Genomic DNA, 22,714 nt, shown 5'->3' on the forward strand with positions numbered 1-22,714 from the left:
TCTTGGAATCAGCCACGGTGGGAATATTTAAAACCGACAAATGCCACCAATGTATCGACAAACGCTACAAATGGAGGCGCTCTTCCTAGAGGTTAAACAGGTACCAGCACGTCACTAGACAAACAGGAGAGGGAGGTCAAGGAAAGAGAATTCCAAGTAGAATGGATGGCGTTTGTGAAGGCCCAGGGGTATAGAAACAGAAAGTTCAGCAAAGTGAAGGAAGTCCTCTATGGCTGGGTTCAGAGAGCTCAGGAAGAAATCTAAGAGCAACCCAGAGAGAGGGCAAAAGTCAGAGTTTGTGGAACGATCACCCTTTAATAGTTGAGTGTTCCAGTCATCTAGTTCTATGATAAAAAATTACCTCAAAATGCAGTGGCTTGAAATAGTCACTTAATTTTATTTATGATTGATAAGTCAGAAACTCAGGGAGGATGAGCTGGCTGGCTCAGCTCTGATTCATGTCAGCTGGAGCTGGACAATCTACTTCCAAGATCGACTCTGCCCACCATGTCTGGTGCCTTGGTGCTCCTTGGAGAGTCTCTCTCCCTCCACACGGCAGCACATCCCCAGGCCTCTCCAAGTAATCTGCTCTTCTCAGAGCATGGAGCTCTCAGGGTGGTCAGGCTACTCTATACGAGCCTGAGTCAGGTTCATGGCCTCTCCTGGAAGATTAACCCAAGGAAGCAGGTGGAGTACTCAATAGTGTGTGTGACACCCAGAAGGACCCTGTGTGCTTCCTTCTCCAGGAAGCCACGAGGGAAGCTGCAAGGGTGCTTCTGACCATGTCTTGGAAGAAGCAAAACCGTTCCCACTACATTCTACTGATTATAAGCAAGTCACAGAGCCAGCCCTGTTTCAAAAGTAGGGCAGGGGGCACTACCCAAGAGTCTGAACAGCAGATCCGTGGCTTACTGGGAGCTTCTCTGAAGACAAGCTGCCACACTATTATTGATCAGCCAACACCTGCTGCCCACTCCCTGGGACCACCTGGAGGAGGCACAGGAGTTCAAAGAAAGGAAAACCACCAGCCCTGTCCACAGGGAGAATTCGATGGATGTTGCTCAAACAGGATACAGAGGATAAGGTGCAGTAACAGTAGAGAGACCAAGCCTCGACTCAGGCTAGCAGAGAAGGCTTCCCAGGAAGGTGACCTTCCCAGCACACAAGCCAGCCATGAAGGATGTGGGAGGCAGCGTGGAGGGTAGGAAAGGAAGGAGTAAACCATCTCTGAGGCCACTGCCCAGCCTCCTACCACATCCGGACTAGCCATGGATGGGGCCAGGCCATCTCCACCATTCCCAGTCCAGGCAGGTAGCCCAGGCCTGGGCACTCTGCAGCCATGGTCAGACAGTTCTAGAGCAAGAGCAGCTCCTGCCCATACCAGCCCATCACCAGGCCCATGAGTGTGCCCAACATGCTGGGGCTCGGGGAGGAGCAGTGGACTGTGGACCTGTTTACTCTGGCCTGACCTCCTCACCCAGAGCCAGCAGCACCGTGACCAGCGGAAAGGCTAGTTACGCAACGGACCCATAGCAGCCTGCCAGCCTCTGAGGCCCGGCCCGGCCACCAGGCCTGGTAGCAAGACTGCTTCCGCCTAGCCGGCCGGCCTGGACCCCCACAGCCGTTTTCCATACAGGCACAGGATGCTCTGCTGACAGACACCTGGACACAGCAGAGGCTGTGGGAGGGAGCTAAAAATAGCACAGCTAGCAACAGAGGGCTTTTCCAAATCCTCGGGGTCCTGTTATTCCTTGCCCACAGACCCACATGGGCAGGCACCCAAGCTTTCACCCTTCTCCAAAGCTCATGCTAAGAACAAGCACGGGAGGCCCCCTATGTCACAGTGCTCAGAAGTCACGGAAGCAGCCTGTCCTGGAGGCCAGGCCTAGGGATGGGCAGGCTGGGTCCACTTTTACAACCTCACAGCCCCAGTGGACTCTCTGGCCACCCCCACTCTGACCAATTCTCAGTGCTGTCCACTTTTTTGGACTCTCGGGTTCTTAACGTTTCTCATACTTGGTTGGCCTTTAAGAATTATGGACCTCATGCTACATTTTTAACTTCACTTGTATTATGCTCACTCAGCCAGATGACGAGAAAAGTCACATGTATGGACATGTGGGCTGCAAAGTGCACAATTCCAAGGGCATCCATCATTCATGATTGTCATGGGAATAGTACCCCAGAACCATGCAATGTGGCTACCGGTGTTGCCAGGGAGGAAATTATGTCTTACACAACCCTGCGTCCCTGGAAAAAGAACGGCCACACTGATAAAGATTCGTGGACTGACCCATTCATATCTGCTACCAAATATTCTGTGCACTGGGTTTGGCAGGCACAAGGCCACAGTGTCCAATGGTTAGAAAGAAATCCATAATGTGATACAATAATGTATTTTCAGGCCATGGAGTTGAAGGGGGCGAGGGATCGATCTTTCCAAGGCAAGGGAAGATTCACAGCCACTGAATAAGTTACCACTACCTCCTTCTGAGTGTGCAGATTAAATTCTCTGGCCCACCGACATTCAAGATGCACTTTATTTATAGCAGGCCAGGGAATTCAGAGATATTTATTTGCTTTTCATAGAATTTCCATTCTTTTAATAACACAGTTGCAGAGCTTGAGATATGAGCAAATAGCATGTCAGGCATCATTCCACATCAGGATGCTTGGTTCAGAGTCTACTGAGAGGCCTCTGCTGGTGGGTGTCAAACTATCTCACTCCTCCACACACTCCTGAATGAGTGCCCCTGCCCTTCCCACACGAAACTCTCAAGGGTTTTGCTTTTGTTTTTTTCAATTTATTTTTTAATTGGAGTAAAATTGCTTTACCATGCTGTGTTAGTTTGTGCTATACAACTACGTGAATCAGCTCTAAGTATACAGAGATCCCCTCCCTCATGGGCCTCCCTCCCATCCCTGCCCCACCCCACTCCTCCAGGTCATTACAGAGTACTGAGCTGGGCTTCCTGTGCTACACGGCAGCTGCCCACTAGCTATCTGGTTTACATTCCCTGGTAGTTCAGCTGGTAAAGAATCCACCTGCAATGCAGGAGACCCTGGTTCGATTCCTGGTTGGGAAGATCCCTGGAGAAGAGATAGGCTACCCACTCCAGTATTCTTGGGCTTCCCTGGTGGTTCAGATGGCAAAGAATCTGCCTGCAATGTGGGAGACCTGGGTTCGATCCCTGGGTTGGGAAGCTCCCCTGGAGGCGGGCACAGCAACCCACTCCAGTATTCTTACCTGGAGAATCCCCCTAGACAGAGGAGCCTGTCAGGCTACTGTCTATGGGGTTGCAAAGAGTTGAACATGACTGAGCAGCTAAGCACAGCACAGGGGATACACGTCAATGCTACTCTCTCAGTTCATCCCACCTGATCCTTCCCCTCTGTGCCTACAAGTCCGTTCTCTACATCTGCACCTCTATTCCTGCCCATTTCTCAAGATTTTTAAAAATACATTTGAGTTCTGCATCCTACTCCTAATAGCTTCTGTATATGTGTTAATATTAAAACTATGTTTTTATCCAAAACTTCCAGGAAGACTGATCATCAGAAAAATGCCCCAAAATGTTATTCAATGCCTCTACCTCCACCTCATCACAGGGATATGGTATATTTGCCCTATTTCATAATGTGCAGTCTTGTATTATTTGATGTGAAAGTCATAGCAGCTCTGCAGTTGTGCAGTGAGCAGCATGCACAGCTGCCCACAGCACACCTGCCTGCTGGGTAGAGAAAAGGTGCTTGACCCACTGACCAGCAAGGGAAACCAAGACAAGGAGAGACTCAGAGGACTAGATAACCCTCGAGGTTCATTTCTATCCAGATAGTATAGAACTCTCCAAACTTGTCCAGGGGAATCTCACATCTTATCTAAAGACGGTGCCTGACTCTCTACATACTATATGTATGTAGAGAGGTCTTCAAAGTTTCCTTCAATATGTGGCAGGGATGAGCTGAGCAGAGCCCGCCTACCACTGCAGGATTAGTGACTGTAGGTGAGCAGTGCAGGGGTTAGACACATGGGCTCCCCTGCCCACTGCCTGGACTTACACCCATGAAATTAAAAGACACTTACTCCTTGGAAGGAAAGTTATGACCAACCTAGATAGCATATCGAAAAGCAGAGACATTACTTTGCCAACAAAGATCCGTCTAGTCAAGGCTATGGTTTTTCCAGTGGTCATGTATGGATGTGAGAGTGGGACTGTGAAGAAGGCTGAGCGCCGAAGAATTGGTGCTTTTGAACTGTGGTGTTGGAAAAGACTCTTGAGAGTTCCTTGGACTGCAAGGAAATCCAACCAGTCCATTCTAAAGGAGATCAGTCCTGGGTGTTCATTGGAGGGACTGATGCTAAAGCTGAAACTCCAATACTTTGGCTACCTCATGTGAAGAGTTGACTCATTGGAAAAGACTCTGATGCTGGGAGGGATTGGGGGCAGGAGGAGAAGGGGACGACAGAGGATGAGATGGCTGGATGGCATCACTGACTCGATGGACGTGAGTCTGAGTGAACTCCGGCAGTTGGTGATGGACAGGGAGGCCTGGCGTGCTGCGATTCATGGGGTCGCAAAGAGTCGGACACGACTGAGCAACTGAACTGAACTGGCCCTCACTACTGTGTGACCCTGAGCAAGTCACTCCACCTCTCCATGTCTCTATTTCCTAACCTATAAACCGAGGATGAGGACACCGCCTCTGTCGTTGGGTTGTGGCGAGGATTAAATAATATAAAGCACTTAGGAACTACCAGGCACAAAAATGCTCAAAGTTTGTCACCCAAAAAAGAAAGAAAATTACATCCTCTATGCCTCAGTCTCCTAATTTGCAAACTGGGAATCACAAAAAGGTTCACTCCAGGACTTCCCTGGTGGTCCAGTGCTTAAGAATCCACCTGCCAATGCAGGAGACACGGGTTCGATCTACATGCTGCAGGGTAACTAAGCCACAACTACTGAGCCCTCGTGCCTAGAGGCTGTGCTCCCCACATGTGAGAAGCCCACACACCACAGCTAGAGAAAGCCCGCGTGCAGCTACCAAGACCTGGAGCAGCCAAAAATAAATTAATTAAAAAAAAAGTTCACTCCGCAGGACTGTCCTGAGGTTTAAAAAACATAATAAACATATGGAATTTTAAAGGAGCACTCGATGCTATAGTAACTACTTTAAAAAGTTTCTTAAAAACTTTCCCTAAAAAGCCAGTTACCCCAGTTCACACAGAAAGACTCAGCAAAACAAAAGCACTGGTAAGTGTGGAGATCAATGCAATGTCTGAGGAGAGAGAGAAAAGACCGAGAGAGAATGTTTGAGAACAGGTGCTGTTTTCTACAACAGGTGGTAGGCAGGATGTACTAACAATGACAGGTCTCTGCTCTGAGCGAATCTCTCCAAGGTCAGGAAGCAAAGAGGGGCAGGGGTGAACCAGCACGGTGGGGCGGGGAGGAGAGAATGGGAGTGCTCTCTTGCTGGCTTTTCTTTTCACCATTAAAACTGCTGTCAAGCCTTGCCTAGCATTTAAATAGCATCATCCCTGGAGATAGCTGTTTCAGTTTCATTACAGTCTGTGTTCATAGAGTACAAATAGAAACCTTCGTGATTTTATTAGTTTCCATGCAACTCAGGAGAGATTTGCATGATAACATTTCAGTTCCTGACTTAAAGAAGGGTCCAATTAAAAGCAGAGTGCTTGCATCGCCTGTCACTGGAAAATGAAAAGCTTCCAGAGCTTTCAAAAAACTCTCTGTCCTAACTGGCTCATGGCCAGAAATCAACTATTCAATACTACAGATAAAAAAAAAAAAAAACAAAAAAAACTACAGTCTTCAATTTTTTCGTTTATTTTGTAAGAAACACTTGCAGGATGCCTGCAACCCTCCAATAAAAGTTAAAATATAGCAGAAAATCTAAGGAAAGTATTTTTATCTGGGCCTCGTCAAGTCCTACATCATCACCAATTCGCTCGATAAAGCCCCCAAACTACCTGGCACTCTGTGGATCTGTGAAGTATTAACAGAATGGATCTGTGGCAAGTTAAAATTTAATACATGGCCCTGGTAGCATAATCTGATTAATGTTATATAACCTAAGAGGCTATTCAGCAGGTTCTGATGTGCTAGTTATGATTTGAGGCGGGGGTGGGGGCTTGGGGCAGGGAGGGGCGGCATTTCAGAAGTTACTGACTCCATCGGACATGCTCTCCTTTGCCACAGACACTGTGGTCATCTTATCCCTGATTTTGGCCGCTGGAATGTCGTGGAATACGACTGAGATGAACATTCTCGCTTTGGAGTTGTCTTCTGGGGCAAGTTAAGGAAAAGCATGAAAGTAAGCATGACCTCCTCTCAAATCAGATGTTTCTTTTTATTCCCAACCTCAACAAAGCCAGTCTATCATAGTGGACTGTTTATAGTCTAGTCTATAATCTAAGCCCATGGGGTCGCAAAGAGTCGGACACAACTTGGCGACTGAACAACAGCAACAACTATAATCTAAGACCTTTTCAGCCTCTCCCCCACATCAGAAATTAAAACTAAAACTTCAATAACAGTGTGGTTATGTCATTTGAAGTAACAACACAGTCACAAAAACCTATTTCTGAGACTCTTTTTTCTTTTAATGATAAGTTTGATAGTATTTCCAATGGGGCCTATGCCCCCAGACTGTAATTCTTAAATATGCCACCTCATCAAAACCAATATGGAAGTTCTGAGAACAGGTCAATCAAATTTCACTCTGGGGATTCACTGAGGAACCAGACCTGCTCCCTGGACCCACTGCCTTGGGTAAGTTAATCTTGGGTTCTTTATCAGGTAAGAGTGATAGCTCTAAAATCCGATTTAAGAAATGGCTGTCCATTAAAAAGAATGGAATAATGTCATTTGCAGCAACATAGATGGACCTAGACAGTGTCATATTGAGTGAAGTAAGTCAGACAGAGACACAGAAATGTCATATGACATCTCTTACATGTGGAATCTAAAAAGAAATGATACAAATGAACTTATTATAAAACAGAAAGAGACTCACAGACTTAGAAAACGAACTTATGGTTGCCAGGCAGAAGGGATAATTGGGGACTTTGGGAAGGTCATGTACACACTGCTGTATTTAAAATGGATAACCAACAAAGACCTATTGCATAGCGCATGGAACTCTGCTCAATGCTATGTGCCAGCCTGGATGGGGGTAGGGTTGGGGGAGAGTGGATACATGTGTATGTATGGGTGAGTCCCTTTGCTGTTCACCTAAAACTACCACGACATTGTTAATTGGCTATACTCCAATAAAAAATGTTTTTGGTATTAAAAATTTTTTAATTAAAAAAAAAATTAGCTGTCTACTGAAATCTCCCTGAAATGAATCAGAGAGCATGTTTCACATGAGAAAACTAGCATGTTTCACCCGGAGACGTGACTTGCCTAAGATACTATAGCTACTTATACATCAAAATAAAAAACACATGAACTTCCCAGATAGTCCAGTGGTTAAGACTCCATGCTTCCATTGTAGGGGGCATGGGTTCCAGAACTAAGTTACCACATGCCTCAAGACAGAGGCAAAAAAATAAAAAATCCAGTGTCCCTTCACTTCACACACTATCAAACGAGACTCACCGGCAGAAAGAGGGTTGCTGGGTCCGTCCTTCTGCTCCCACTATGGGTACCATCAGAACCAAACAAGGCCAGCCAGGAAACTTCTCCCGGGACTGCCTGTTACCAGACCTCGGAGGAAAGATATCAGCTGCCCCACCAATCAACACGAGCACCACAGTGAAGAATGTGCTCAAAGATACGATGACAAACTCCAGGAAGTGGGGTTTAGAGGGATTTTCTTCCTTTCTTAAAAAAATTTTAATAGTGGGAAAACAGACATAAACTTAACCATCTTAACCATTTTCAAGTGCACCATTTGGTAACATTAAAGGGAAGCTGCTCAGTTGTGTCCGACTCTTTGGGACCCCATGGACTGTAGCCTACCAGGTTCCTCTATCCATGTGATTTTCCAGGCAAGAGTACTGAAGTGGGTTGCCATTTTCTTCTCCAGGGGATCTTCCCGACCCAGGGATCGAACCCAGGTTTCCCGCATTGTAAGCAGACGCTTTACCATCTGAGCCACCAGGGAAGTCCTTTTGGTAATATTAAGTATATTCATATTACCATGCAGAACCTTTTCATCCTGCAAAGCTGAAGTTCTATATCCATTAAACAACAACTCCCTCATCCCCCCACCCCCCAAATAACCATCATTCTACTTTTGTCTTTAGGAATTTAGGCGCCTCAACATAAGTAGAATCACACAGTTTTTTTCCTTTCAGGACTGGCTTATTTTACCCCACATAATGTCCTTGAGGGGCATCCATGTTGTAGCACGCGTCAGAATTTCCTTCCTTTTTCAAGCTGAATAATATTTCATTGCATGTACATACCACGTTTTGTTTATCCATTTATCCATCTTTGGACATCTGGGTTGCTTCCACCTATCGTGAATAATGCTGATATGAACAGAAATACACAAATATCTTCTTTTAGATATGTACCCAGTAGTAGAGCTGCTAGGTCGGGTGGTAGTTCTATTTTCAGCTTTTCTGAGGAGCCACCATACATTTCCCCTAACAGCTGTATCACCCTGCATTCCCAGCACACCAGGGTTCCAATTTCTCCACCTCCTCACCAACACTTGCTGTTTTCTGGGCTTTTGACACAGTAGCCATTGTGATGGGTTCGAGGCATCCCTTTTTCTTTTAGTGCCTCTCTGTCTCACCTACATCTTCTACAATGCATATATACATACTTTAGGATTAAGGACAAAAGTTCGAAACACAAACTGAAAAAGAAATCTTACGGGAAGACGGTAGTACATGAACATTAAGAAATGGATTTCTTTAAGACAGGCAAATTACTGACTTCTCTGATGGGCTTGGCTCAAGACACCATTCCTGTATTCTTCGAGAATCTTACCACTTGGTCAGCTGTGGCTGCCACAATCTATGGGAGAAATGGTCGTAACTCATGAGCAGTTAAATCAATGCCGCTAAGCACTATGAGCAAAGTGCTCCCAGATGCACAAAGAAAACAAACAATGTATTAAGCGGTGGCCAGCTAATGTTGGCCATGAAAATCCCCAGCACTTGGATAAACCCTTTCATCTTCCAGATCTTTCCTCTGAGCCTCAGGGCCCTTATCTCTGAGCTCTCCATTTGTTAATCATTGTACATCTACTTTTTCCCCTTCCAAGGCCACAAAAAGTCTACTTTCCAAAGTCAAGTATAGAGAAAACAAGTTCATACAGCATCCTCTCCCAAAGAAAAGAACCCTGCTCCTGCGTAAACAGATGCACAAAGAAGAAAAGCCCCCAGAAACCTCATAACCCCTGGCGTCTGGGTCACAGGGCCACACACACCTCACATTAGCAGTTAATCAGAGGGAACTTCTCACTTGAAAAGCTAAACTCTTCCAAGAGGGAAAGCACGCTTTCCACTAGTTTTTTATATCATTCTGCACACCTTGGGGGTGAGGTCACTTATCATGATTTATTCATTAAGACAAAGGTGAAGGGACTAAAAACAAAATCTATCCAATTACATATTTATCTAACCTCCAGTTCCCAGAAGAGAAATTCTACTTTCCTTTGTGTGAGCATGTCCTGCTCCCCACTGCCCTCCTCCACCCTCCCCTCTTGTATGCTCTCTTTCTGCTCCAATTTGTTTCTGCTCAGCAGAATAGGGAGAATGACGGCAGTGGCATAGAGAAGCCCAGAGGAGAAGAGATAAGATGAGCAGTTGGAGAGGAATAATCTTCAATTCTAGAAGCAGCTGTATTCAAAAAGAGGCTCAAGATCGCTGTCTGTTCTCCATCCTTTGGGAGCAGCCAACACCTAGAAAGCAGAGTCCAACTTGTGCTTCTTAACAAAGGATCCTCACTCCACATCTGGATTCTTGGCATCACCCCCAAATCACATCTGCTCTCAGCCAAGCCCAGCACTAAACTCTGAAAGAAGCTGAACTTTGGAAATGCCAGGCACGATCCAGTGGCAAAGAGGTGAACTGATGGCTCAGGGGCAGCCACATCCTCACCCCCAGCGTCCAGTAAGACCCACACAGCGACATCCCTGGTGGTCTAGTGGTTAAAAACCTATCTTGCAATGCAAGGGACACCAGTTCAATCCCTAGTCCGAGAAGATCTCACATGCCACAGAGAACTAAGCCCATGCACCTCAACTACTGAGCCCACACTCTAGAGCCCAGGAGATGCAACCACGGAGCCCACATGCTGCAACTACTCAAGCCTGTGTGCCTGGAGAAGCCACCGCAATGAGAAGCCTGCAAGCGACAACAAAGAGTAGTACCCACTTGCTGCACCTAGAGAAAACCCACATGTAGCAACAAAGACCCACCACAGGCCAAAATAAATAAATAAGTAAATCTTTAAAAAAAATTTTTTTTAGTGCAAACTGTGGGGAACAGGACATGGGGAAATCTCACCACTTCTGGGGAAGAAGGACTAGAGAGAGTCATGAGAAAAAAAAGAAGGTGGCCTGCATGGTAGCAACAAAAGTCAAGGGAATTCTACATCTCAAGATCATTGCTGACAACTAAACCTAAACCAGCCCTGGGCCTTTCTGGACTGGACTGAATCCAAAATCCATCACCTACCAAGACGTGCCTGTATGCCCCAGAAACACCCCAGAAGCAAAGAGCGGCTAGTGCAAGGAGAAAGACCTTTCCATTCAAAGGTGGGTGTAAGCCCCCCATGGAATGGTGACTTCAGAAGACCATGAACAGCCCTGTCCCCTCTAGAGATGGAGCAGAGGGCTTCCAGCACTGGTGCTGAAGAGCAGGTAGGACCCCGGCCCCAGAGTACCTTTCTACACTTACAACGTCACAATCCCACACGCTTCTAAACTTGCGAGATCAAGCCCTCACTTGCTGTCCACTAACCTGCAAACTTCAGTCCCTCTGCTCCTGGACTTGGCAGGAACCAATAGGGAAGAAGGGAAGTCAGGAAAAGGATGGACAGCAGGAGAAAAGGGAGAAGGAAGAAACACAGAAGTTCCTGTTAACTCCTTTGAAAGGCCCAGAGTCAACCGGAAAAGCCTAGTAGGGAGGCCAGTGAAGCAGCATAAAGAATACAAAGTAAATGAGATGTTTTAAATAATTTCTCTTTTGGCCATGTAAAGAAGCATTAGTCACCCAGGTAATGAGATCTTACACGGAGATGATTCCGAGGCTCAGCTTGACGATGTTAAGTAGATCCATTCTGGACCCGGAGTGCCAATTACATTTCCAAACTGGCAATTAGACACAATCCCCCAAGGACAATCACCAAATAATGTCCCAAACAAAGCAAAGCCCATCTTCAGGCTGCCACTGTTTTGAAGCTGTCCTTTCATCCCCTGCCTGACTCATACAGCTCAAGAACAAGGGCTCGTCATGAGCTAATGCTTGTCACCCACCGGTCAGGGGAGACCAGGGTGGCATGAAAACTTAAATTCAGAAGTGACTCAAATATCATTTTGTCACTGAATCAAACCCATCTCTTTCACTCAGAGTTTCTCCATAGCTTCTAAGAAATTACCCTAAAGAGCAGCAAACTCAAAGATCAGCAAACTCTATTTGTACCTATAACATTCCCACACAGCTCCCCTCACGCCCACTCGAAAACCACTGTGGAAAGGACCCACCCAAAATACATGTTTGCTTATATTTACACAACTCTTCCTGCCCTCAGGTGGGTTTGCAGGCAACTCAGAGACCAGACATGTGTGTACCCATGAGAAGATAACTGAATTTTTCCCTCCCCTTCATCAAACAGACCAGATCTTCTTTTTCTTCTAGCACCTAGCTTGGTTCCTGGAACACAGAATGCACTTACTACGGAGCAAAAGCAAAAACAACAATAATAATAACCGTAAGATTTATCTGAGGACTGGGACTTCCCTGGCGATCTACTGGTTGGGGTTCCATGCTCCCAGGGCAGGGGATACATGTTCAATCCCTGGTCGGGGAACTAAGATCTCACATGCCGCGCAGTGCAACCAAATTTTTTTTTTTAATTATTTGAGGACCTACTGTGTGCCAGGCATCATGCTAAGGCCTTCATCTAAGCTGAAGATGATCAAGATAAATGTCTATTCCAGGCTCTCCCCTTTGACAATGGAACAACACAAAAAGCACATCTCCAGGAAAAAGCCCCTGACAGTATGAGCCGTGAAAAACCCGACAGCAGAGTGAGAAAACGAGCTACTTCCAACTGCCCCTGCTGGAATTCTGGAGGAGTATCCCTGGAGGGCGGTACAGCTCAGGGCCACCCATCTCCCCACACTCAGTGATCAGGTCTTAAGCCCAATCCTCTCACACTGCACCCTCTGTGAGAGGGTTTGGGAAGGCCCACCCGGGTCTCTATGGAAAATCAGGCTGCAGTTTTGCGGCCCACCAACTTCAAACAGTCCGGAGGGCATGGCCAGCGGCTGGCTTCCCGGAGCTTCACCACAGAGCAGCCCCCGCTCCACCAAGAGCCTCTAATTTTGCAAGAGGGTGGTTTGGCTGAGTTGCCATCCTGGACTTCGGAAAGTCTCACCCCTTGCAGTGGGACCCACTGGCACGAGGGAGAGCCTGTGGGTGACATGCAGACCACACCCCACACACCTGAAGGATGCTGCCCTGGACACCATGACCCAAGCCCAAACCAAGGGTGCTGTGGGTTCCTTGGGCGAAGACACGCCAACAATCAGCTTTAGCAGCGAGGGTCCAGACTGAACTGCAGCAAGGAGAAAAGGCCTGAGCCGAGTTTTCTCGACCCGGTTGTCCTGGCACAGTGAACCTTCCTCTTCTCATCCCTTCCCATGCTGAGGAAATGGGAACTTCCATATTTTAAAATAGCCCTGTCTTCAGAGAGGGACTGCCCGGAGACTGAGGAAGGGACCGGATACTTGCTTCTCAAAGCGTGGTCTGCCCAGCACCTGTGTCTCATGAGAAATGCAGAGTCTCAGGCCCCATCCTGGACCTTCTGAATCAGAATCTGCATCCCACTAGTTCCCCAGGTGATTCGTGTACATATTAAGGTGTGAGAAGCACCAGGAGCAAACACACTGATGCTCCCTCTGGCCTTTGGAGGAGGGGATCTGACATCCCAACTGCACAGCCCTGGAGCCTTCTCCCCAGAGTGCACACCCTGCCTCCGAGGCTGGGCCCCCTGAGCGTCCTTTTCCGTGTGCCCAGGGTCAGCGTTCCACCTGATGCATTTCAGGGACTTCCCTGCTGACCCAGTGGCTAAGACTCTGCGCTCCCCATGCAAGGTGCCCAGGATCCATCTCTGGTCAGGGAAGTAGATCCCACAAGGTGCGGCTAAGAGTTCGCCTGCCACAATGAACAGCGGAGATCCCATGTGCTGCAACTGAGACTTGAAACAGCGAAATAATTTTTTTTTTTTAAGAAGCATTTCATAAAAGAACTCCCTGCTATGCACAGAAAGGCTCTGGGAGGTCAGACGTCCTGCGGGAGGCCAACCTTGCCTGACCCCCAGACAGGGCTTGCAGAGAAAAGGGTTCCCCTCAGGGCTCCAGGAGCTGTGGCAACATGGCACCAACATAGCCCCTCTTGTGGAAACCACAGGGGCATCCCAGCAGGGGCACCACAGCTCTGATGCCCCAGGAAGATGGTGTTCGCTCCTGTGATTCACAGGCTAGCACGGCCACTGCCACTGTGAGCAGGGACACCCCGGCTGCCCACACTGGGAAGGAGGTCCTGGCATTGTAATCCAATGCCAACCTGACTGCTTCAGTACCAGGCTCCTCTCGCCCTGGCCAGAGAGAGACCCAAAGCAAGAACTCCCTGTAACAGCCACACAGAGGATGTCCCCATCCAGGAAAGAAGGCCCTAGTGATCCTTGCCCTGGGAGTCCTTTCTCCCCAAGGCCACATACTAGGGCAGCTCTTTAGGCCCCTGGCACCTGGAAGCAGGGCCAGAAGATGGTTTGAAGTCACTGGTGTCCTCCTAGGAAAAGCTATAAAGTGGGGTCCCCTAGAGTACCTATCCCAAGGGGCTGTGCTCTGCGACGATCCCTAGTGTACAGATGAGGAGACTAAGGTACAAAGTGGCAAAGTCCTTACCCAAGGTCACAGGCTGACTCTGGGATGCTACCCAGTGACCCTGACACCTAGGCTGAGCTGCTCAAAGTGAGTATGGCCGATGGCAGTATACCCAATTCTTCTCCCGCGGAACTTCTCCCAACCTGTGATGTGACTCTCCAAGGGCCCACAGCTATGTCAGCTATGTCAGGAAGTACGCTGTGTCTTGACTTTCAATTTTGTTTCACAAGGTAAATTCAAGGGCATGTGCTCCACAGAGCACACTGGAGGAAATACCGCTCTGGGGACCATCAGGGTAGAGCGGGTCTGGGGAGAGGGCACCCTGGTGGGGAACCTGTCAGAGCCTCAGGGGAACAGGTCTGTGAGCACTGGACTGGGGATAACGGGTGGAATCCATCCCTTCTCAAGGGACATTAGACAGCCATGCGTGGCCACCAAACCTCTCACTTGCACTAGGTCTGCAGCTCCTGGAGCTGCACGATGACGAGGCTCATCCACTCTCTTCCCCACCATCAAAGCACTAGCCAGACTGCCAAGCTCTCCTCCACATCCACATCCATGTCCAGGAGCCCTCCCAGGCTGCCCCTCCCCCACCTGCCAGACTCGCAGCAGCCAAGAGTCATGAGTCCAAATCTCAGTCTGAGACCCAAGGACAATCAACTTCAGGGTCTAGAGGTCCCTTTTGGTTCAAACTTCTATTTGTTGTAGTTAGTGCCCTTCCAGGGTCAAAAGTTCAAGGACTTAAGGAGAAAATTTTAAACTCGCCATCTTGTGAAGCCATGAGAGCTCCCACTGACAGGCCTGCTAAGTGACAGGCATTTCCTGGGTGGTATATACCCAGTAATGTCCCTCCTTATAAGAAACCTACAAAGGAAGCATCATCACGCTCTTCTTACAGGTGAAGACAAACAGCTTAACTGGGCTGCCGGCCACAGATGCCCAGGTAACAAGCACAGGCTCCACGATTTGCACTCGGGTCTGTCTGAATGCAGTGTCTCTACGGAAGCGTGCATTTCCACAGGGAGATCCAGGAACAAGGAGAAAAAGCTCTCAGGACAAGGAAGGTCACCTGCAGCTCCCCAGTGCCTGGGACCTGAGCGCTTCTCCAAGGCCACCCTAAGTGATGCCATCAAAGCGGAGCATCTGAAGGTCGTCCAGTGCCGCCGATCTCCAGGATGAGATGAGGCACCGGGGCCAATCTGCAATCAAGAATTCTGAGGCTCCGAAGCTCCAGCCCTGATTGGACGCACCAGGCCAGACCCTGGGTAATCACCAAGCCGTAATGGGATCTGATGTTTATATTAGTCACGAGCCTGACAGAGAAAACGTGTTGTTTTCTCAGACACAGCCATGAAGACAATACCTCCATAATTCATTACGTGCAGACCAGACTTGATCGAACACAAACTTCTCCGAGGAGGATGGCTTGCACTGAGAAAAGGATGAGTCTATGCCTGGCCACACGAGGCCCCTCCCAGCAAACCACACCACCGTAGGAAAATGGCCTCAGTTTCCCCAGGCATTTAAAGCAAAGCAGCCTGTGGGCTGGAGGAAGAGCAGAAGGTGGAAATAAAGACACATAAGCACTCTGAAGCTGGAGAATTACAAAATGTGTCCTGAGCTAGAGACTTTACCCATAGATCGCCAACTCCTTCTACTATCCTCCACTGAGTCCCAGGGCAGGAAGGGGCACTAGCAGTCACAGAATTCAACCCCATATTTCACACAGCAGGAAAGAGACCAGAGAGACTAAAACCACTCCTTCAAGGTCACACCCTTATTGAGGCTGCCAGAGCAGCTCCTTGTTCAGTACAGTCTGCGGCTGGCTTCGACCTGGAAACGTCACAGCCAAGTGAATGGAGGGCTCTGATGAAACCCATCAGAGAAAAAGACCATGAGGTGAAAAAGTACAGCAAAGAGTATAATACCGGAATGACTGTGCCCAAGTTCCAAACAGCGAGAAAACGGGATTCTTTTTTGTCTTTTGTTCCCTAAAGAAGCCCATGTGCCATTCTTTTCAGAACAGTGAAGTCATTCACGATTTGAGATTCGGAGGTCAGAGGGACTAAGGATGAGATGCCTCTTGATGTACACCCAGTTTCGGGTTCCTTTGATCAAAAAGGATGGTACAGTCCCAGAGGCCAAATGCTGTAATTCCAGAGCTCCAGCTGAAGCTTATTCCCCTCGAGTTTCAGATGTGAAAAAGACCCTAACTCCAGGTCAGACCATCTTGGGGCTAAATCAGGATGAGGGTGAACATATCTGAGGGCTGGTAGAATAGTGAGGAAAAGCAGCTTTGGTTTGCTTGGGAAACCCAGCACTAAAATAATTATTCCAAACTGAAGCCAAATGCATTCTTCTGAACGGCATCTTGACAACTACTAAATACTTGGAAAGCAAAAAGAATGAAGGACAAAAAAAGAAAAAAACAGAGAGAGACTGCAGTAAAAATACAGACCTCAAGGGTAGAAAGAAAAGTTTACAAAAGGGCCCAAGTAACTACTATTGGGCAAAATGAGATGGCTACACACACTTGTTTAATTGAGCAAATCAGGGGGCCGTGATCCTAAGCATGTTTTTAAAAAGGACTCTAAAGATACAAAAAGTAACCCTATCTCATCCTATACTGGCCTCACATCTTCCCAACCAACTGCAAGCATCTCTCGTTCCAGGCTGATTCTTTGTAGACACTTCCGGTTATGTCAACTTGGCATGTATTGGAGCTTCAAAATATAGCTTGATATAAAGGGATTGTTCTTTTTAAATGATTGTTGCCAAAAAACTATTTTCTTGAGAAAACTTACAGAAGTTATGCTTGGTCATCATTTAGGAAAGAGACTCTTTACGTGAAATATCCAATCAGCATTTCCCCACATGCACTGCGGTAGCACTGATGTACCTCCTAGAGTAAAAAGACTTCAGAAGCTGCGTTTAAAACCCCAGGATCACAAAAACACTGAAACTTATTTTCACTCACTGAAAGAAAAGTTCTCAGTATGATCAAGCCTGCCCAGTTCCTGAAAGATAAGAGGTCATTTAAAAGTTCACTAAAATCAGTCTAGAAAACATTTGAGATTTGTACGACTCTTTTCTCCCCGCCAACCCCCCACCCACCCAAGGGTAGTCACAGAATCTCTGTAAAGGAAAAACATTCCCAGACTGAAGACTGCTGGGGAGGCAGAGGAGAGGGAATGTGTGAATAAGAAGACTCTATGAATAAGCGTGGGTTTCCCAGGTGGCTCAGGGGTAAAGAATCTGCCTGCAATGCAGGAGATGCGGGTTCTATCCCTGGATCCAGAAGATCCCCTGGAGAAGGAAATGGCAACCCACTCCAGTATTCTTGCCTAGGAAATCCCATGGACAGAGGGGCCTGGTGGGCTATAATCCATGGGGTCACCGGAAGAGAGTCCAACACAACTTACCAACGAAACAACACGACAACATGAACAGGCGCCCAGTCAGGAGGGCTGGGCAAGGGGCCAGGTCTAGGGGGGTCCCAGGGTTAGGATCCTGTGTAACCTGCTGGCTTCTCTGGAATGTGGGAGGTCTTCCACCCTGACAAGTAAGGAGAAACCGCTATGACCAAGAAGGTAACTCCAGAGAAAACTGGCTGGCTAACATCTGGAGGTCTCAGAGAAGTAGGAGGAAGGATCGGACGATGGCTTTTATTTTTCTCCCTTATTTCCAACACATCAGTATTTTCCAAAACACAAATGTGCTGCCACAAAACACAGCTGAGCCCCAGTACCCGACAGGATGTATAATTAATGATCAGGAGAGAAAGAGAGAGCTTCCTTTCACCCTTGTGTCACCCATAGCCCCTGTCTTACCTACTCCCTCTCAGAAGCAATTAAGGAGGCTGCTACAAGTTGCTATGCCCTGTGGAAGTTTGAGGGGTCCTCGGACTAACTTTATTAGAAAAGACGTGAGATCTGCTTCTACCATGCACGGTCAGCTGTCCCTCTCTGATCCCCCCTCCCTCTGAACACGCTATCACTGGCTAGACCCCTAGATTAAAAAGTGGTCTAAACAGAAAGCAGCCCGGTCACTCTTTTTTTTTCCAGTTCTTTCTTTTTTTATCCTGCAGTTTTCTATGAAAAGCTGCCCCCCGCACCTTCAGCCAGTGCAGGGTGGGGGGGCGGTGGAGAGAGGACATCTCTAGGGACACGACGCGACAGACCAGGCAGTCAGCCTAGCAACCGCGCATAAGGTGTAGTGAGCCCGGGTGCTGGTGGGCGTCTCTGCGCCAGGAATAGCCGACATCCAGCCACCTCAACAACGTCGGGGAGGAGGCTCGCGTGAGCACCGCGGCCTTGGCCGGCTCTCGGTGGTCCACCCCCGGCTCCAGCGCCACGCGGTCGGTGGCATTTTCGCGGACCTAAAGGCGGTGGCCTGGGGGCGAGAACACAGATGCCGAAGAACTTGGAGAGGGTCAGTTCCAGGATAATATCTAAGAGTCACAGAGGGAGGGGATGTCAGGCTTGCCACCTCGCTACATTCCTAAAGCGGCAGCCTCCGCGGATTGTCTCTAAAAGTGGGATGCTACTCCCCAACTTTCTCTCGCCCCTCCAGGTGCCCCACGCCCTCTGGTCATGTTCCTCCCTTGGGATTCCCTAGTTCCAAAAGATGTCCTCCCTGCCTATAGGATTTTCCTTTTCTGATTCCACGGATTCACCTCCCCAACAGGTTTCTAAAGTGCGAGTTGACGTGCTCCCCCTCGCCCACCACAAGGAGCCCAGCCCGGGCAGGTGAGCCGCGCGGAAAGCTCACCCACGGCCCCCAGCTTGTTCGGTGCCCGCCCGGTCGGCTCTCCCTAACTCCGCACCACGGGCCCCCGAGCGGCGCGCGTCCCCCGTCTCGGCCCCAGCCGCTGCCGCAAACAACCCTATAATAAATTAAAAGGTCGGGATGGGGCGTCCGCGTCCCGGAGCGCATCCGCTGGGGGCAATTCCTCACCCTCGGTGCGCCGGCCGCTGCCCCAGTTGGCGGGCGCCGGGAGAGCGGAGGGAAGGGAAGACGGCGAGGGGCAGGCAGGCAAGGATGGAGGGAGGCACGGCGCGCTGAGGAGCAAGGAGGTGGGCTGCAGGGGACGCCGAGAAGCGGCGGGGCTGGCGCAGGGAGGAGGCGCCCGGGGCGCGCGTTACCTTCGTTTTGCCCCCGCAGTGGCAGCAAACGGTCCACAGGTACTTGAGCGTCCTCCAGAGCAAGATGATGAAGAGGCCGCCGAAGAAAGTCACCATGGAGGAGGCCAGGAAAGCCCACCACATGCGTTGGCCCCGGCTGTCGCACGGCACCTCCATGGTCACTGGGATGATGAGCGCATCCATCTTGGGCTCGTGGACCGAGGACGAGGAGGAAGAGGAGGAGGAGGAAGAAGAGGAGGAGGAGGACGCGTCTAGGCTGAGATGGTTCGCGTGGATATTGCTGCTCATTCTAAGACTGCTGCCTCCGCCGCCGCCGCCGCCGCCGCCGCCACCATTTGCCATAGCTAGCAACGGGCAGCCGGCGCAGGGGCTCGGGGGAGCTCCTCCCGCCGCCGGCACCACCCCGAACACCCATCAACAGCCATATTGCTGCTACTGCTGCCGCCGCGGAGCGCGAGAAGGGGGCGGGGAGGCGCCTGGGCTCGGGGCGCTGTGCGCGACCTGGCGGGGTGCGCGGAGATATATACAGCGGGCCGCCGCCGCCGCCGCCCGCCCTCCCTCCCCCCGGCCGCCCGCCCGTCCGGGGGGGAGGGGGACGGAGCGCGCGGGCAGATCCCCTCCCAGGCCCGCGCCCCGCTCGTCCCGGGCTGCGCCGGCCCCAAGCGCCGAGAGCGAGGGGGCGCCGCGAGCCGCCGGCGCCCGGGGTCTGCGCCGCCCCCGGGCCCGCCCCGGCTCTGCGCGCCGGCCCGGGTGCCCTCGGCTCCGCGCCGCGCCGCCCGCCGTGCGCCACGCGTGTGCGCCGCGCTCCGGCCCGGGACCCCTCCCCGCACGCCGCTCGGACAGCTAGCCCGCCGCTCTGGGCTTATTAGGCGGCAACTCGTTAATAACGTCTCATCAGCCCCCTCCCGGGCACCCCCGCGCCAGCCCCTCCTCTCCCCGCTGCGCTCGGCTCTCGCTCTCCGCCCCGGTGTGCGTCGGGCCGCGGCAGGTTCACCGCGCCTGGCCCGCCGCCGATGCCGCTAGCCCATGCTCCCGGGATCCCCGAGCCGCGTCGCCACGCCACTGAGCCTCCTCGGCCTTCGTTCGATCTTCCTCCCCGCTTGCTCAGGCTCCTCCTCGTCCCCGTCCTCGCCTCCCGAGCCTCTTCTGCGCGCTCCCCGCAGCCGCCAGCAACAGCAGCTGCAGCAACTGGAGCCGGCGCGGGCTCAGGCCGCCCGAGGCGGGAGGGGAGGAGGCTCGCCACGCTGGCTCGCCTCAGCTCCGAGTTAGGCAGGGGGCCGGCAGACCCCTTGGCGGCGGCCTGGCACGCACCCCTGAGTCCCAGTGCGAAGGGTACAGAGCCCCAAACCCAGGCGCAGGACCCGACACCTCTCTCCAAGGTGCTGCGCCCCCAGCCGAGCGCCCTGGCGCGCCCGAGGAGTACCGTCGGGCGCCCGTGGCAGGCCGATTTCCCCAAAGCAGACCCCAGTGGGGAGGGGAGAAGTAACCAGCTGTTGATTGCACAGGCCGGACGCCCCAAGATTTTCGGGCTTCGGGAGTGAGGAGGACCCTTCTCCAGGATACACACCCTCGATCGACCCCTATTCAAATCCCTACAGGCTCTTCCCTGTCGCCTTCCTAGGTGCCCCAGTCCCCCGTGCCGGCCTGGCGGTGGTCTGTGCCCTTTGATAGCAGCAGATGGTAGTTTTTGTTTGTTTGTTTGTTGCCTTTTCCTTATTAAGCGACAGAGGCTGCCTAAGAAAGTAGCCAGAGATGGGCTGGGGAGACCTGGTCTCAGGGACAGTGCCAGCTCCTAGAGACAACAGAGTTCCCTAAAGTCACTCTGCGTTTATCCAGCCTCAGCCTCCATCGTGTGAGGAGCGCAGCTCATGTTCCTTTCAAGGCCACCTCTCCCCACTTAGGATCTTCCCTTCTCCCCACTTAGAGGTGAAGAAGGCATCTGGGTTTGTTCAACAGCCACTGTGCCTTACCACCAGGGGAATTCTCCTCTGATGCTCCCTCTGGACACTGCCCTTCGTCCTGCTACTAGCTGGACCACAGGTTTTTCCAGCGCTAATTAAAAGTGAGATGATCACACTCTCCCCTCATTGCCCACAGTGGTTTCCCCAAAGTTTCCAGCTCATTAGTTTAAGCTTAATTGGAATTCTCAGGTTCCTTTCAGCCCTTCCTGTGGTGAAGGCCAAGTTAGCATCCTTCAAGGTATAGGCCTGTGCTGTTTCTGCCTGAGTCAGAGCTCAGCCCCTCCCCTTGCCCTTGGAGGCCCTAGGATGCAGGGCAGGCTGGGGCAAGGGAGGGCAAGCTGGGCAGCGAGGTTCAAGGGGGTGTTTGAAGCTTCCTTCCCTGCTCTATTCAGAACACATTTATTGGGCTTGGGACCCACATCTATTAGAAAAGTTCTCTGTGTTCAGAAACCACTCTGAACACATTCCTGTTGCACCAGTCCTGTGCATGCAGAGGCCCTGGGTCCTTTCCAGCACTGGGTTGAGGGCGTCAGCCCCAGAAATGCTGTGGGGATGTGCAGGAAGGTGGTCACAGCCCAGAGGGTCCTTGATTTATTGGGTTGGCCAAAAAGTTCGTTTGGGTTCCAAACCCAAAAAAACTTTTTGGCCAACCCAGTATTAGCCTTCTAAGTGGCTATACTTGGCTGCCTCTGGGTCTCAGCGTACCAGTAAAGTTAAGGACTTTCCTCAAATTTTAGATTTGAAATTTAAAAGCAAAACACATGAGGATTAAAAGAGCAGCAAAGGATAGAACTGTCTCCCCAGTGGAATATGAAACCCCCAGGATGGATTCCCTTTCCTCACATAATTAAGCTTCTACAAACCAATGAATCACCTCCAGGCCTTGCTGGACTTTCCCCATAGTCTGGGTTCCCCTCAGACACCAGGCGGGGTGGGGGGGGGGGGGGGGGGGCGGTGAGGAGCAGAAGGCCACCAGTTGCTGTGACTTCTGTCACCCCAACTGCAGAATCCTCACTGGGTTTCTCCTCCATCATCACCTTCATCATCTCATCATCCTTCCAGAGGGTGCTGGGAGGCCCCTGAGGCATCATCTCCTCTGCTTCTTTCATCACTTGTCATCCCTGTGCTGATTAAAGCTTTTCGCAATTTCTGTGTTAGGCAACACAGAACCTAGACTAGGCAGGATCCTCAGAGATGCTCCCCATCAAAGTCAAGATCCTGTTCTTCCTACAATCTTCAGCCCTCACCACCTCCTGACTGTTGCTGCTACTGCTGCTAAGTTGATTCAGTCGTGTCCGACTCTGTGCAACCCCCGGGGCAGCCCACGAGGCTCCCCTGTCCCTGGGATTCTCCAGGCAAGAACACTGGAGTGGGTTGCCATTTCCTTCTCCAATGCATGAAAGTGAAAAGCGAAAGTGAAGTCGCTCAGTCGTGCCCTACTCTTAGCGACCCCATGGACTGCAGCCTACCAGGCTCCTCCATCCATGGGATTTTCCAGGCAAGAGTACTGGAGTGGGG

General features: G+C 50.6%; 1 protein-coding gene across 50 annotated transcripts in view; it reads right to left on the reverse strand.

Annotated features, from left to right (window-relative positions):
• The window catches only part of KCNMA1 (potassium calcium-activated channel subfamily M alpha 1), a 772,527-nt gene extending 750,735 nt beyond the window's left edge, over positions 1 to 21,792 (reverse strand). For 11 of the 50 annotated variants that reach the window (XM_044942327.2, XM_044942333.2, XM_044942320.2 and 8 more), the window contains exon 1: positions 19,236 to 19,942. In XM_044942327.2, coding sequence (XP_044798262.1) covers positions 19,236 to 19,577 — 342 coding nt within the window. In that variant the 5' untranslated portion in view covers positions 19,578 to 19,942. Of the gene's footprint in view, positions 1 to 18,345; positions 18,977 to 19,235 lie in introns of those variants that run through there. The other 39 variants (XM_044942341.2, XM_044942299.2, XM_025285140.3 and 36 more) reach the window with 18 other exon arrangements.
• Between the last annotated feature and the right edge of the window lie 922 nt (positions 21,793 to 22,714).

This window comes from Bubalus bubalis, chromosome 4, assembly GCF_019923935.1.
Source record: "Bubalus bubalis isolate 160015118507 breed Murrah chromosome 4, NDDB_SH_1, whole genome shotgun sequence".
Taxonomy (NCBI): domain Eukaryota; kingdom Metazoa; phylum Chordata; class Mammalia; order Artiodactyla; family Bovidae; genus Bubalus; species Bubalus bubalis.